At 36.0% G+C, this 18,035-nt stretch overlaps 1 protein-coding gene across 2 annotated transcripts in view; it reads right to left on the bottom strand.

Annotated features, from left to right (window-relative positions):
* Positions 1–18,035, bottom strand: part of SPATA6 (spermatogenesis associated 6) — a 165,805-nt gene that overhangs the window by 33,832 nt on the left and 113,938 nt on the right. Inside the window, exons 10-11 of one of the 2 annotated variants that reach the window (XM_040231217.1) lie at positions 16,132–16,316; positions 11,776–11,875 (exon numbers count right to left, since the gene is read on the bottom strand). In XM_040231217.1, the coding sequence (XP_040087151.1) occupies positions 11,776–11,875; positions 16,132–16,316 (285 nt within the window). The remainder of the gene's footprint in view (positions 1–11,775; positions 11,876–16,131; positions 16,317–18,035) is intronic. The other variant, XM_040231218.1, reaches the window with a different exon arrangement.

Genomic DNA, 18,035 nt, shown 5'->3' with positions numbered 1-18,035 from the left:
TAAAATGAATACTTTAAAAAAATAATTGGAATATCTGGCAACATTGTGCCTGAATTCCCATACGGCAACACTTTTATCTAGAGCTGAGTAGTGGTTTGTTTTCTCATCCACAGAGGTTACAGACTGTCTCTACTGGTCACAGTATTCAACACCTACCCTAACTCCTGAATGCATCTGACTTCATGACTCCTGGATTTCAAGATAAAGTCTATGCTTCCTATTTGGTTTTCCCCACAATTTGGCCCAACAAGAACCTTCTAGTTTAACTGGATTATACCTCACAATTTCCAGAATGAGTTTTATGTAAAAACATGAATTTCTAGACAATATAGGCTGATGGGATTACATCACACTCTCTTATTTGTGCCAAAAGGCACTGGAAACTGGGGTCTCAGATGCTATAACAGAAGGTCTGGGGCTTTGTTGAAATGATTTTAAATTTTCTTGAAAAAATGTTTAAGTCAAAATGTCGAGAGTCTTCTCCTTACTCAACTGGGATTTATTTCCAATGGGATCTTTCATGATCACTAACTTCCATTAGCTTGTTTGAGATGGGTTCTCTTCATTTATAAATGATTGTCAAATTTCTGATACAATATGTTTTACTCTCCTCTGTACTAATAAAACATTTAAGGATTTATGAAGGACCTTTTCACTGCCCCAGAAGAGGTTGATATTTAAATTCTTTGTGAAATAAAAACTTTTTTTTACTTTTAAAAATTCTTTGTGATGTAATTCTTCAAAAACCCAAAAAACCTAATGTTTGTATTCAAGATTGTATAGCTTTGTCTGTGAGTATCTTTCAGACAGGACCAACATGGACTTTGGCCTGATCTGTACTTAGGGAGTGTGTTTTGGTGTACAGTTTGCAATGTGTGTCTCTGGTATGTAGCTGCTTGTTTCTGAACATGGATCTTGTGTTTGCATATTTTCACATGTTTATGCTCAGGCATATTGTTAGATATATGTATAAGACTGTATATATTCTTAGAGCTTAGTGTTCAAGATCAAAGAGTATTAATATAAATTTAAATCTTGGCTCCAACCATCCTAAGTAGCTATGTGACCTTATATAGAAGTCATAATTTTTCTGAGGCTCAGTTTCTTATCTATGAAATAGTACTTCTTAATAGTACTCACTTTGTAAAATTATTATGAGAATAAAATGGAATAATAAATACATGCATGGTGCCTGGCCTATAGTAAATGTTTAATAAAGTTATTATTTCCATGTAACCAATTTCAGTTTTTCTCTGGAAAAACAATAACATTTCCTTCTTATGCTTTTTATTCTTATCCTTCATCATATACTGTGCCACACTACTTTTTAAATCTTTCATATTTCTTTTCTGGTTTAAAAATAATAACTGACTTACATAAGCTCCTTATGGAAAATATGATTTCACAAGAATATCCCCAGTGCTTTGCATAGTCCAAGCAACAGAGGATGCAGATACTTGATGAAAATGTTCAATATATACTGCAAGAAAGAACTGAGGCAAAAAAAAAAAAAGAATAATTTGAAGAGCTTGTGTTCAGATTGCTCTTAATGTAAAACAATTTAAGATACTGAGATTTAGTATACCATGTAAGTCAACGTGAGCAACCTTACTGCCTTCCACTCAAGAAAGGCAGGTCAGGGACCAAATTAAAGTAATTAAAAGAAGTGATGCTAAGGTCTTTTACTTTCGAGTAGGAGGGGGTTGTTTGTGTGTATATGTGTGTATATGTATATTTATATTGCTTTTGTTTCAAGGCATTAGAAAGCTGCTTAAACAACACTGTGAGTAGTGCCAAGATTCCTGAGGGGAGGAGTGAGTTAACAGCCTACAGCTGTTATTTTCCTAGGGGCATTTGTGAATTCTGAGAACAGAACAAAAAGCTGAGAAAAGTATGCTTTGTGACAGGTCCACTGTTGGAGGACAAACAAACCAGCAGTGTTTTGGCACTCTTACTATGTTAGATGGACAAAATTGAAAATCTGAGAGGCCAAAACTCAATGAGACTCACTGGGTGCAAAACTGAGTTGACTGTTCCTCAATACATTTGCAGAATATCTGAAACTATACAGGGTGAAGGGACAAAAAGCTCAGCAGAAAGTCTCTGAAAAGCAGAAAGAATTTTCTATCTTGCCTGAGAAGATGAGTACCTATGAGAATGAAGGGACTTCTCAGGTAGTGCAGTGGTAAAGAATCTGCCCACCAATGCAGGAGACACAAGAGATGTGAGTTTGAGCCTGAGTCAGGAAGATTCCTTGAGTAGGAAATGGCAACCCACTCCACTATTCTTGCCTGGAATATTTTATGAGGAGCCTGGTGGGCTACAGTCCATGGGGTGGCAAAGAGTTGAACATGATTGGGTGGCTGGCTGCGCATATATTCACATGAGCAGGAAGGGCTCTGTAATCACACCAACTCTCAGGTAAAAGTCAAAAGGACTGAAAATGAAGAACTCAATAGGTTTATAAAAAATATTTAGAGAAAAATTACAAAGATGAAGAGTTCTTGTACACAGGAATGTCACCCTTCATCCAAGTTCTCTTAATGTTAACATCTCATACAAGCAGAGTAAATTTTGCAAAACTAAGAAATTAACATTGTATACTATTCTCTAAACTACAGACTTTATTTGGATTTCACCAATTTTTTCAATAATGTACTATTTCTGTTCCCGGATCCAAAATAGGATGCTGTGCTGCATTTAGTTATCGTTTCTCCTTTGTTTCCTCCAATCTGTGATAAGTCTCTGTGCTGCTCTCTCTCTCTCTCCTGATTTTGACATACCAGTCAGCTATTTTGTACAAAGTATCTCCATTTGGTTTTGTTGTCTGATGTATTCTCACATTTAGGCCAAGGTTATGGGTTTGGCGGAACAATATGACACAGACATGTCCTTCACATCCCCTGATATAAAGGGATGCATGCTATTAACATCGGTTATCACTAGTGATGTTAATTTTGATCACAATGATAATAAGGTGGTGCCATCTGCCAGATTTCTTCACCAAAATTGTGTGCACTCAGTCAGTCACTTGTGTCCAACTTTTTGTGACCCCATGGACTGTAATCTGTCAGGCTCCTCTTTCCATGGGATTTTTCTTGGCAAAGATACTGGAGTGGGTTGTCATTTCCTCTTCCAACCCAGGGATCAAATCTCTGTCTCCCGCATTGGCAGGTGATTCTTTACCACTGTGCCACCTAAATTATTATTTCGTTTTTTCCATGTTCTATTCTTAGACGTAAATCAAGCCCAGCCCAAGAGCAAGAGAAGAATTAAGCTCTATTCTTGGAGTGGGCAATATCAACAACTATTATTTAGGATTCTTCTGTAAGGAAGATTGGTCCATTCTCACCATTATTTATTCATTGTTTCACTTACATCAGTGTGGATTCATGGATATTTATTTCATTGTCTCGATTATAATTCAGTACTAATGCTATTTATTTTGTTGCTCAAATTATTCAAGAAATGGCCAGTTGGGGGGCTCATTCAGGTTGCTCCTGTGTCCTTTAGATAGATATACCCCTATTCCTCTTACATTTTGAACAATTCATCACTTTCCATAATATAAGATGTTCCAGGCTCTACCCTGAGAATTAACTATTGCTCCAAGAAAAAAGGCCTGTTGATTTTCATAGAAAATAAATATTCAGAAATAATAGGTGTTAGATCTGGGAGCTGGGTATGCTTATTGTTATTGGGTTGTCACTCCCTCTAGGCCCTTTCAAAGGGTAAAGACAGGAAAATACGTGAGTGTACTAACCCATGGATACTCATATCTATAACTCTGAATTAATTTATTTGTATATATTAAAAAAACATGAATTAAAATGGTCATCTCAGACTCTAATCCAGCTTCACAGAGTTCATTCTAGCTTTATCCATCTTGTTTCTTTGTAACTTCTTTTTCTGACAGTGAGAAACCTGGTTATTTTATCCACAATTTATTTACTTATTTGTCCAACTCTCATATAAATGTAAAGCATTTTCAGAATTGTTAATCCATATCACTGTGTAAAGCACATTTATCTACTGGAGCAAGGGTTGGCAAACAGCTCCCAGGGCAATTCTGGCCCTTTGCCTGTTTTGGTATGACTGATAGCTGAGAGTAATTTTTATACTCTTAAATGACTAGGTGGGGAAAGACAGAGCATTTCATGAAAATTTCATGGAATTCACATTTTAGTGCACATGGATAACGTTTTACTGGAACACAGTCATGATCATTTGTTTATGTGTTGTCTATGACTGCTTTTGTGCTCTATTAGTAGAGCTGAGTAGTTATAACAGAGATCCCACAGCATACACACAGAAAATAATTACTATCTGGCTTTTCCAGAAAAAGTTTGGTAATTTCCAAATAAGAATATAGAGATCATGTAGTTCTTCTTGGCTTTAGCTTTACAATATCCAGCCAAAACACCATATTCCAAAGTTATTTAGATAAGCTAAAGACAAGTGTTGTAATTTTAATACTGCTAGTTCATTATAATCTACATTAAATCTTCAAAAGAGTCAACATGACACTTTAAATTTTTATATAATAAATTTAACTCTTTCTAATGTATATTAGAAGAGTAAAATATTGTCTCCCCCCACCAAGTCATTTAAAAATATAAAAACTAGTCTCAGCTATCAGCCATTTTCCTAGGAGTTTTGACAAATATATTAAGTCATATATCAGTCATACCAGTATATTAATCAGTGCTTGTACCCTAAAAATTCCCATGAGGTGAGTTTCTTTGCAGTTAACAGCTTCTGTGTCTCCTAACCTTTACTATTTTAACAATGTCATATAAATAAAATCATGCAATGTATAGCTTTGGGGTTCTGGCTTTTTTCATTTAGCAAACTAAATTTAAGATTCATCATGTAACATTCATTAATAGCTTACTCTTTTTTGTTGCTGAATTATATTCCATTGAATGGCTATACCATGGTTTGTTCACCGTTCATAATTAAAGAACATGTTGTTTTTGGAAATGATGAATAAAGTTTCTATAAACATTCACGTACAGGTTTCTGTGTGAAAATATGCTTTCAGTTCACTTGGGTAAATAGCTAAGAGAAGGACTTCTGGGTCACATGGCAAGTGTATGTTTAAACTTACACAAAACTACCTTCAAACTGTCCTCAAGAGTGGCTGTAAATTTGAGCATTCCCACCAGGATTAAATGATAATTTCTGTTGTTCCATATCCTTGACAGTATTTTGGGGGTTTCTTTTTAGGGAGGCATTGGGGGGTAGTTTAGTTCAACAAATTCTAATAGGTGTGTAATAGTATCTCAGGTTGTGTTAATTTGCATTTCTATAATGACTACGGAGCATCTTTTCATATGCTAACTGGATAAAATGTCTGTTCAGACCATATGCCCAGTTTTAATTTTATTTATTTATTTATCGTTGAGCCTGAAGAGTTGTTTTATATATTTCAGTTTTAGATGTAAGTCCTTAATTATATATGTGATTTACAAATATTTTTATTTAGACAAGGGTTAATCTTTCTATTCTCTTAACAGTGTCTTCATAGAGCAAAAAAATTTAATTTTAATAACATTTACCAATAACTTGCCTTTTCCTTTATAGGGCTTCTCTGGTGGCTCATATGGCAAAGAATATGCCTGTAATGCTGGAGACCCAGATTTGATCCCTGGATCAGGAAGACTGTCTGCAGAAGGAACTGGCAAGCCACTCTAATATAGTTGCCTGGAGAATCCCAAGGGCAGAGAAGCCGGGCAGGCTACAGTCTACAGGGTCACAAAGAGTCAGATATGACTGAGTGACTAACACTTTCACTTTCCTTTTCCTTTACAGATCATGTGTTTGATGTCATATCTAAAGTCATTTTAAAATGTAAATTAAATGGATTTTCTACTATGTTTTGGGCTGGGCTTAGTTGCTGAGTCATGTCCAGCTCTTTTGTAACCCTATGGACTGTAGCCTGCCAGGCTCCTCTTCCATGGGGATTCTCCAGGCAAGAATACTAGAGTGGGTTGTCATGGCCTCTTCTAGGGGATCTTCCCAACCCAGAGATTGAACCCAGGTCTCCTGCATTGCATGCAGATTCCTTACTGTCTGAGGCACCAGAGAAGTCCCAATATACTGGAGTGGGTAGCCAATCCCGTCTCCAGGGGATCTTCCTGACCCAGGAATCAAACCTGGGCCTCCTGCAATGCAGGCGTATTCTTTACCAGCTAAGCTTGTTTTAGGTCTATGATATATTTTTGATATATTTTTAATTATGTGTCAGCAGTTTGTTTTTGGTTGTCCACAACCATGTGTTAAAAAGAGAATAAATGCAAAGACTCCATTTAATTGGGTTTATACTTTTGTTAAAAATCAGTACTTCTGTGGGTCTATTTCCAGAGGATTTCTTCTATTCCTTGATATCTGTGTCTATAAGTTAATCAATACCACAGTCTTCATTGGTGGCACAGTGATAAAGAATCCATTTGCCAATGCAGGAGCCACAAAAGACTCGGGTTCAATCCTTGGGTTGGGAAGATCTCCTGGAGTAGGAAATGGCAACCGGCTCTAGGATTCTTGCCTGGAAAATTCCAGGGACAGAAGAGCCTTGCAGGCTACAGTTCATGGGGTCACAAAGAGTTGGACACAACTAAGTGCCTGAGCGTGCACGCGTGCACGCGTGCGCATACACACACACACACACACACACACACACACACACACAGTCTTCATTGCTATGCAGTTAGATCTTAAAATTAGGTGGTGGATCCTCCAATTTTGTTCTTTCAGAACTTCTTTGGCATCTCAAGTACTCTTCCATTCACATTTTAGAATCAGCTTATCAATATCCATTTGAAAGCTTGATGGGGTTTTATGATTTCATTGAATCTAGAGTTCAAACTGGGAAAAACTGACATCTTAACATTAAGTCTTCCAACCAATGAATATGGTGTAACTCTGTTTTAGTTCTCTCTTCTTTGATTTTTTTCAACAGTGTTTTGTAGTTCTCAGAATGCAGATCCTGCATTCTGTATAATCCTGTTAGAATTATATGTAAGCATTTCAGTTTCCAGTGCTATTGTAAACAAATGGATTTTCTTTTTTTAAATTCCAATTGTTCATGGCTAGTATATAGGAAAAAATTACTTTCTTTTTATCCTGTGACATTGATAAACTTACTTATTAGGAGTTTTTCTGTAGATCATTTGGGATTTTCTACAAAAATAACCATATCCTTTGCAAACAGTTTTGTTTCTTCCCTTCTAACCTTTATGCCTTTTATCTATGTTCTTATCTATCTATATAATCTAAGACTACCAGTATGATGTTAAAGAAATGGTGAGAGAGGGCTTGCTTGCCTTGCTTCTGAGCTTAGGGGGAAAAAGCATTTAGTATTTCACCATTAAGCATAACATCAGCAGTACGTTTTAAATAAATTTATATTTAAAAAAAGATGCTTCTTAGTTAGGTTAAGGAATGCTTCTACCTCAACTTTACCAAGAGTGTTTAACATGAATAGAGTTAAACTTTGCTGTATACTTTTTCTGTCTATTGAAATGACACAGAACAAAATGTATTTAATCTGTTAATAGGATGCATTTACACTGTGTTTCTGGAATAAGTCTACTTGATTACATTTTCCTTTTTATATATTGCTGATTCTAATTTGCTAACATGTTGTTAAGGATTTTTATGTATATATTATATGGGATTTTGGTCTATTTTTCTTTTCTTGTAACATCATTATCTATTTGACATTAGAAGAAATGTTGATATCATGAGATGACCCAGGATGCATTTTTTCTTCTATTTTCAGGAACGTGTAAAACTAACATTATGTTTTCCTTAAAGGTTTGGTTGAATTCACTAGAGAAAGCCTCTGGGCTTAGGGTTTTCTTATATGGGAGATTCCTAACTTTAAATTAAATTTCTTTAATGAGATAAAAAAATTAAAAACATCAAAACAAGCATAAGATACATATGATATACAGTCTAAAGACCCTATAGAAGTGTAATTTGAAATTCCAGAGGGACAGTATTGAAACAGAAGCAATGTTTAAAGAAAGAATGAATGGGTTTTCCAAAACTGATGAAAGATATCAACTTAAAAATTTAAGAAGCTCTGTAAATAATGTAGAATTAATCCAAGAAAACTACATTTAGGCATATTATAGTAAGATTACTAAACACAAAGTTGAAGAGCAAATATTAAATGCAACAGCGTGGGGAAACCCTACAGTATTTCAAAGGAATGACAGGTGACATTCAAGTGACACAAAAGAAGCCAGAAGACAGTGAATGGCTTCCTTAAAGTGTCACAGGAGGAAACGCCCTAGTGGTCCAGTGGTTAGGACTCCATGCCTTCACTGCTGAGAGCAGAGGTTCAATCCCTGATTGGGGAACTAAGATCCCTGTGGTATGGCCAAGAATTAGAAAGATAAAGTGCCAAAAGGAAACAGCCACCAATCTGGATATAATACAGAATTTTATATCCAGTAAAACCATTCTACATAAAAGTAGAACCATGATGTTTTTAAACAAACAAAACTGGAATTCAAAGCCAGGATAGTAACATTAAAGAAAGTACTACAGGGAGGAGGAAAATGACTCAAAAACTGAAATTGGAACATGGAACCTCAGGAAAGGATGAAGAATAACAGAAAAGGTAAATATGTGATTAAAATGAATAAACATTACTACACAAGCAAAATGAATTTGTTGTATGTTTTATATATGTAGAATCAAAATGTAAGATACTGGATATCCAAAAAATGAGGCAGGTTAAAAAACAGTTAAATGTTTTTAGGTCCCAACATTATTGGCGAGGTCAACAAAGAAATAATTTGTTATGTATGCAAGTTGTAATCTCTAGGGCAACCAATAACATAGTTTAAAAAAGTGAATAACAAGTTAATAAAAAGGAAAAGGATTATAAAAAATTATTAATTCAAATGAAAGCTGCATCGGTCACATAAGAATTCTAGATTTTCAATCTGAAAAAAATCTCCTGTGCTATTCACAAGATATACACTTTAAATATAATGATTAAAAAAAGGATGGAAAATATACACCATGTATATATGGCCAAAATAAAGTTGCTATAACTATATGCCTAGCAGCGTAGGTGTTGCTACATAGTACTATGAAACAAGATATAATACTAGAAATAAAAAAGGACACTTTACAATAAAAGGTTTGTATCATAGTCTGAAATCTGTATCCAACCAACATGGCTTCAAAATATATAAAACAAAGTTAATAGAACTAGAAAGAAAAAGAGACATCCGTAGTCATAGAACTCGAAACTTTCTTGAAATCTGTCACCTTCCTACCACTATGCAGAAAAAAGAATTCCAACTAGATCATATGCTTAAATGTGAAAGAAAACAAAAAGTCTTTAGAAGAAAACATAGGATGGAGTCTTGAAGTAAACTAAGAGAAGAAATTTTCACATACTGAGGGATGGAGACGTCATTCTGGCCTGTCCATCATGTGGCTTGAACTTTACGCTAATTACAGCCAGCAGTTCTTATGGCCAGCAGCTTTTCTGAACTTTATCGAACTGCAGGATACTAGCAGTTCTCAAGGCAACATCTGCAGCAGCAGTCAGCGGCAGTCTTAAGGTCACAAGGTCTCCTCTTGTGACTACACAGCCGTTTAGGACCCTAACCAGTCTTTACTTAACTCATCCATCTATAACTCCGTGGGTCTTGCTGATATAAGCCTCCTCCATTTTGCAGTCTGGAGGAACACAATTCAAGTGCTGCTGCTGCTGCTGCTGCTGCTGCTGCTGCTGCTGCTGCTGCGTCGCTTCAGTCGTGTCTGACTCTGTGCAACCCCAGAGACGGTAGCCCACCAGGCTTCCCCATCCCTGGGATTCTCCAGGCAAGAATACTGGAGTGGGTTGCCATTTCCTTCTCCAATGCATGAAAGTGAAAAGTGAAAGTGAAGTCGCTCAGTCATGCCCAACTCTAGTGACCCCATGGACTGCAGCCTACCAGGCTCCTCTGTCCATGGGATTTTCTAAGCAAGAGTACTGGAGTCGGGTGCCATTGCCTTCTCCCAGTTCAAGTGCTACTCCTTCACAATTCAAATTTCTTGGGCTATAGTTCTCAGTCTGGCTCTAATAAAATCTTTCTATTCTTATTTTAGATTGTTTATTATTTCCATGGATAAGACAAACATTCTAAAAATGCTAATAAAAAAGGTAAATTGGATTCACTGGACTTAAGAACTTCTTTTCATCAAAAGATATTAAAAGAAAGAAAAGGCAATGTACAGAGTGGGAAAAGAAAATTATAAAACATATATCTGACATATCAAGAATCTATATGGAAATCTTAACAAATTAAAAGAGACAATGCAGTATAAAAATGGGCAAGTAACTTGAACAAATACTCACAAAAGAGAATACCCAAATAGCCAATAAACTAGTCACCAAGAAACAGCAAATTGAAACCATTATGTGATAAAACTACTCACAATCGAAATGTCAAAATTAAAATGCATGTATGCACACACACATATACATGCACACAACCTATCAAGTAGAAGTGAGCAATGAAACAAACTGAACTCACTCACACTGGTAGTGGGAGTGTAAATTGTTAAAATCACTTGGAAAAGCTTAATGTTTATACAGTTCATGACTAAGCAATACAGTGGTGGCAACATACCCAAAGAAAATGTATACAATGTTATCTGAGGATACATACTGTTCATAACATTTCTAAAATAGCTCAAACCAGAAACAACCCAAAGGTCCATCAATAGATGAATGCATTAACCAATGGTAGTATTTTCACACAATGAAATACCATGCAGCAGCACGAGTGAAGAACTAGGTAACAAGATGTCTGCATTGCAAAAATATCCGAACTAGAAAAACAAAATGAAATAAGAAAGAAAGAAAAGGGAGAAGACATGGTAGGATGTCACTGCTATGAACATAAAAATATGTAATACTTTTACTTCTAATCTTCTAACACTTCTAATCTTGTTATTAGAAGTGAGGATAATGTTAACCTTGGGAGAGGCAGTCACTGGGACTACCTGTAATTATATTATACTTTGAAAACAAGTTTAACATCAGTATGCATAATAGAAGCTTTCAACTATATAAAATGATGCCAATGTCACATAATCCAGTTATATTCCCAGGACCAAGCTTGGTGTCCAACATGACTCCTGATAAACAATTGTTTTTAAATAAATGACTGAAGCAAGATACCAAACATAAAAAGAATAATATACTGTAATTATTTCCCACCTGTCACTTATTTATATGTTCATTTGCCTTATGTCAGATTCTCATCCTGATGTTATTTAGAACTAAACTGATAAACCTGACTTCTTCTTTTCCTCTTTTAAGTATTTAATTAGCATAAAACTCAGCTGGGAAACTTCTCCAAAACACATGTCTCATCCCTTCTCTCATTCTACCATTCAATCAAATCTATTTGCAGGAAATGGAATTTATTCTGGGTCATAAAACAAGAGTTCCCATATTTTGAAGGCTGTGAAAAATTATCATGAAGTCACTACTTACTGACTCTTTATGAGATAGGTATCACTAATATTTTTTTATAGTTAACATGATCTGTGTCAAACATTTTGCATAATGACTCAGGTCAGGCAGGAAGTTAGATATGTTCCCTTTAGCTAAACCACTGACTTCCATTAAATGGAGGTTATATCTTTTCTTTTCCTTCCCAGGGATTAAATATCGTGAGCGTTAAACATCTTGGGTGGTTTTCATGCCTAATTGAAAAAAAAAAAAGCCTTCAAGAGAAAAATTTAGAAACTAACATATAAATGTCTTTGATGAGCCTGATGTGATTTCAAGACATTCTTTACCCGGTCATGGATCTCATCACAGTTGGAAGGTGAACACCAATCAGAATGGAACCTGTAGACATAAAAAACAAAGATGACTTGCAGCCATAGGGAGAGAAAAATAAATCACCAAATGCCAGACACATAGTTATTTTTTTTATCCCTTTGTGATAACATGTAAGGATTAGAATAACATATTTTCTTTCTTTGACTGAGGATGAGAGACAGATATAAAATCAAATAGTCAACCTCAATTGTAGTATTAGGTCCTCACAATATGTTCAATTAATAGTCGAACAAAGTTGGACATGCTTTGGGGACAGCAAATCTATATACCTAACCATTTTAACAATGTCCGTATATAATTCTTTAGAGCTTTATCTCTAAATAAAGATACAAATTTTTACATTAGAGTAATAATTCCACATATAGTACCTTTAAAATTATTTTCCATTCTTGGAATTAAACATGCCAAAGAAGAAGTAAAGCAGCCCATCATTTCTCTTTCTCATGCATTTCCCAAACTCAAAACTGGCACTAGTATAATTAAGATATCTTGCTTTATATACGGAGAAGGCAATGGCACCCCACTCCAGTACTCTTGCCTGGAAAATCCCATGGACGGAGAAGCCTGGAAGGCTACAGTCCATGGGGTCGCTGAGGGTCAGACACGACTGAGCGACTTCACTTTCACTTTTCACCTTCATGCATTGGAGAAGGACATGGCAACCCACTCCAGTGTTCTTGCCTGGAGAATCCCAGGGATGGCGGAGCCTGGTGGGCTGCCATCTATGGGGTCGCACAGAGTCGGACACGACTGAAGTGACTTAGCAGTAGCAGCTTTATATAAGTGATAATGAAAATTTCTACATCCATCTGATTATAAGGTATCTACATGACATATTCTTGATAATTCCTTTATAAAGGAAGTGAGTGAAAGTCATTCAGTCGGGTCCGACTCTTTGCGACACCATGGACTATACAGACCATGGAATTCTCCAGGCCAGAATACTGGAGTGGGTAGCTGTTCCCTTCTCCGGGGATCTTCCCAACCCAGGGATCGAACCCAGGTCTCCCACATTGCAGGCAGATTCTTTACCAGCTGAACCACAGGGGAAGCCCAAGAATACTGGAGTGGGTAGCCTATCCCTTCTCCAGCAGATCTTCCTGACCCAAGAATCTAACCGGGATCTCCTGCATTGCAGATGGATTCATTATAAAGGAATGAGTTACTAAAATGCTAGTAGTTTGCTTAAAACCTTCTAGCTTCTAGTTTGTCCTTACAAAGTTATAATTTTATGTGTTTACACAAAGTATAAACTAATAAGCAGGATAAATGATTTACATAATCTGTTTTAAAGAATGCAATCAATAATGGATGATCCAACTATATCTAAATCTTAATCTCCTGCATTTGTAATAGGAAGTGTTGCCTGCACTTATGGAAATATATTGGCAGGCCTTATTATTGGCTATGTATGTAACACATCTTGAAAATCAGAGACTCAAATGTGCAGCTCCAGGAGGATCTCTTTGATGATACTGTGAGAGGATCCACTAGTCTGTGCTGTGGTATAAGGAATGACTGCCTAACAGTCTTACTCCATTTAGAAAGCAAAACCTTTAGCATGAGACTATCAGCTCCTATTAAATTAGATTCGCTATTATTTCTTAGTCTGATTTTATTAATAACTCTATAAGCTAATATAATAATTATGCTATAATATTAATATTTATACTTTGAAGAGAAAACTGGTTTTGAAACATAACACTTATAATCAAAAGTGAAACCCATTTATGGTGTACTAACTCTACTGAAGTTATTCTTTTAAAAGGCTTAAAGCAAAAAGGACCTTCATGATAAATAAAGTCATTTGCTTAGAGTCGCTGATAAAGCTTTCAAAAGTGTGTTTATTCCTATACATGATAAAGAGTCAGCATTTTATAGCAATCTCAGAGGAAAACTTATTTAAGTTTAATGAATATGTACCCAGAAAAACAGAGCTGTATGTTCTGTCATACTCCCAGTTTCGTCGAGGACATACAATCTACGTTTACATCAGTTTAAACTGTTTATTGATTCCAATGGATTGTATAAACACTCTAGTATATTTCTCAGTCACCTAAAAGCCAGATCATAGGAAGTCTTATATTTAAACATGTGGTACTAAGCATGCTAAAAAGAACAAAATGTTTTTTCTCTTGGTAATATGTCTTAAAGACATATTATCTGATATATTTTACTTTCCTTTACAGACTAGATCTAGATTTTTTTAGAAAATACACTCAAAGTAGAAGTGTTCTGTCTTCAGTTCAGTTCAGTTCAGTCACTCAGTCATGTCCGACCCCATGAATCGCAGCACGCCAGGCCTCCCTGTCCATCACCAACTCCCGGAGTTAGTTCACTGAGACTCACGTCCATCGAGTCAGTGATGCCCTCCAGCCATCTCATCCTCTGTCATCCCCTTCTCCTCCTGCCCCCAATCCCTAAAAAAGTTTATTTATACTAGAAAGTACCCAAATAAAATTTTATCAACTTATTTAGATGTGTTCAAACTAAATAACAATTATATTCTTTAATTTTAAAAGGACCTCAAATTTCTTCCAGTCATAGGTAAAATATGTAATGTTTAATATTTGAATCACTGGTATCCTTCTAGCAAAGAACTTATTTATCTATATTTACTATCCAACGTCAAAATAAATGCTGTCACCTACTCTAAACCATCCCCTGCACTGAAATATGAAAAAGGGACAGCTGACATTAGCTAGCCTCAATAAAGAATTTTTGAAAACAGCCTCAATGAAGAATTTATCAACCTGACTTCAAAATACTGAGACAAAATTATATACAAGGAAAAAAACAACACAAGATTCAATTTGATATTTTACTATAGCAGTAGACAATTGGAGACTTCTTCAAAATATGCAAAAAAAAAAGAAAAATAAATCAGTGTTTATAGTAAGATATCCAAGGAGTTATAGGTTTAAAAAATGCTTGAAAACCTACAAATATAGCAAAGACCCTAATCAAGAAAACCACAAGTGCTTAACTCTAAAAGTAGGGAAAAGTAGAGTAGCACCAACTGAATGTTTGAACATCTGAGCAGTCGTGGAATGCAAAGAAAATCCCCTGATAACAGAGACACAAATTATCAGACTTCAGTAGAAAAACCCCTCTTTGAGAGCTTCTCTTGAACTTTTAAAACCTACCGATACACAGACATATCTCCCTATATAGATGTATGTGGGTATATATGTATCTACCTACCTACCTATCTGAACTTGATTTCCAGAGGCATGATTGACTTGAAGTAACGTTAGCCAAAATTCCCTAATTTAGGATGAGCGTCCCTAGCATTCCTTCATATACCTATTACAAATGGTTACAGGACTAACGATGAAACAAATTTATGTGTTCATAACAGGGGTGCTTTAAGTACAGTTCCCAAACTGGCACACACTTGTCTGAATCATTGGCTTTGAGATAAACTTTTGATAGATTCTCTACAGCTACTTTAAACTTTCTTATTTATGCCTGATGACCCTAGCATGCTGTAGAGATTTAGTGTGCCTTTTTAGCTTTTTGATACCATGTATGATAATAGATTATATTTCTATGTGTTGACGGTATATCGCTTAGGTTTTCAAATTTCTACAAAATTTCTTAAATACCGAGGGTTGGGTTTGCTTGCCTTTTTTTTTTTTTTTAAATTTATGACAATTCTTGTTTTCTATGTTACTAACTGTGAGGGAGGCAAGGAATTTTCAATTTGGATTCAACAACAACAAAAACAGATGAAGAGGAATTATTTCTTTCACATTCAAATTAAAACAAGTGTCTTAACTTTGTTTGCCAAAACATTTTTAGAGGGAGAACTAGATCATTAACACTAAGATTCTCTTGGCAGTTGGGGATAGGTGATTTGATGAAAGCAGGTGATAATAAGTATCATTATTATCAGTAAAAGAAAAAATATAACCTATGCTATTTTCATACATAAATGACTATAATGTTAAATTCCTATGAATCTCTTAAAAACAATTATCGTATACACTATTTTTCACTTTGGGAACTACAATATTTAATTAGGGTTAAAGTGACTCTAATTAATAAACTCACTATAGTTAATAAACTCACTTTGAGAGATCTGGGCTGGGGAGGAGTATCTGACACTGTGCAATATGTTCTAAGCAAAAAAAATTTACGGTAACTCTCTTAAAATCAAATTACCCTTTTACAAATAATCACGTGACATACATAATTACTGCTTGCTCTTTTCTAATGATTATTCAAAAATTAATACAGAAATAGAAACTAAGCATTACCTTTCCCTGAGAGAAGCTCGATTTAACACAGGGCTTGGAGAATGCTTCGGCATGGTAGAGGGTGCTGAATGAACAAGTAAGGTCCTGGCTGAATGCTGGGGCTTGCTGCATGACCTTGAACTCAGATAGTCTTCACACCTTTCCAAAGAGTCATCGAAGTCTCTCCCATGAGGTGTTCTGATGACCTGTTTAAAAATTACATACATATACAAAGGAGATATATATATATACATACATAGTGACATATATATACGTATATATAGTGATATTACACACATACACACAACATTTGTAAAAGTAAAAAAAAAAAATCAAATATAATGTCACAGCTATATTTGAAGGTAAATTTCATTAGGGGGTTCCTGGTGATCTAATGGTTAGGATTCCATGCTTTTACTACCATGGCCTGGGTTCATTCCCTAGTTGGGGAACTGAGATCCCACAAACTGCGTGGCAAAATAGATTAAAAAAAAAAAAAGATAATGTATGTAAAACACATGAAAATTCTCGACATAGAACAAGTCCTCTGTAAGTGGATTCAAACGTTAAAAGCTATTTTGGGCTTCCCTGGTGGCTCAGCAATAAACAATCAGCCTGCTAATGCAGGAGACATGGGTTCAATCCTTACGTTGGGAAGTTCCCCTGGAGAAGGAAATGGCAACCCACTCCAGTATTCTTGCCTGGAAAATCCCCTGGATAGAGGAGCCTGGCAGGCTACAGTCCACAGGGTTGCAGAGTCAGATGAAACTGAGTTACTAAGCATAGCAATCGTTACTACCACTGTATGACTAAACATTGAATAATCTGATTATTAAATCCACATGTCCAAAATCACTGCAGATGGTGACTGCAGCCATGAAATTAAGACATTTGTTCCTTGGAAGAAAAGCTATGATCAACCAGAGAGCATATTAAAAAGCAGAGACATTATTTGCCAACAAAGGCCCATCTAGTCAAAGTTATGGTTTTTCTAGTAGTCATGTGGGGATGAGAGTTGGACTATAAAGCAAGCTGAGCTCCAAAGAATTGATGCTTTTGAACTGTGTTGTTGGAGAAGACTCTCAAGAGTCCCTTGGATTGCAAGGAGATCAAACCAGTCAGTCAATCCTAAAGGAAATCAGTCTTGAATATTCATTGGAAGGACTGATGGTGAAGCTAAAACTCCAACACTTTAGCCACCTGATGCTGAGAAAGACTGAAGGCAGGAGGAGAAGGGGACGACAAAGGATGAGATGGTTGGATGGCATCACTGACTCAATGGACATGAATTTGAGCAAGCTCCAGGAGTGTGTGATGGACAGGGAAGTCTGGCATGCTGCAGTCCATGCAGTCACAAAGAGTCAGATACAATGAGTGACTGAACTGAAAATCTATAGAACTTTATCAATTCCAAGGCCTTTTGAGTAGGAATGGGGTAAAAGTAGGGATGGATATATAGAGCAAATGGCAAATACACATGAACTAATGATAGTCTAGCTATGAGGCCAAACAGAACAGAATGCTAGTGCTCATTCTCATCCATTAAAGCAAAGTTGCTTAGTCGTGTCCGACTCTTTGCGACCCCATGGACTGTAGCCTACCAGGCTCCTCCGTCCATGGGATTTTCCAGGCAAGAATACTGGAGTGGGTTGCCATTTCCCTCTCCAGGGGATCTTTCCGACTTCAGGGATCAAACCCGGGTATCCCACATTGTAGGCAGACGCTTTACAGTCTGAGCCACCAGGGAAGTCCATACTCATCCATTGCTTCATAATAAATCAAGATAGATAAATGAATAAATTCCTACCCTTGGAGAACTTACATTCTAGTAAAATTTACATTCTAGTAAGGAGAAACAGATTTAAAAACACACAACCCCCTCTAAAATAAATAGGTAAAACATACAGTATATTGAAGGATGGTAA

The sequence above is a fragment of the Oryx dammah genome, unplaced genomic scaffold, assembly GCF_014754425.2.
Source record: "Oryx dammah isolate SB20612 unplaced genomic scaffold, SCBI_Odam_1.1 HiC_scaffold_28, whole genome shotgun sequence".
Lineage (NCBI taxonomy): Eukaryota > Metazoa > Chordata > Mammalia > Artiodactyla > Bovidae > Oryx > Oryx dammah.
This window is presented reverse-complemented; position numbering and strand designations above follow the sequence as displayed.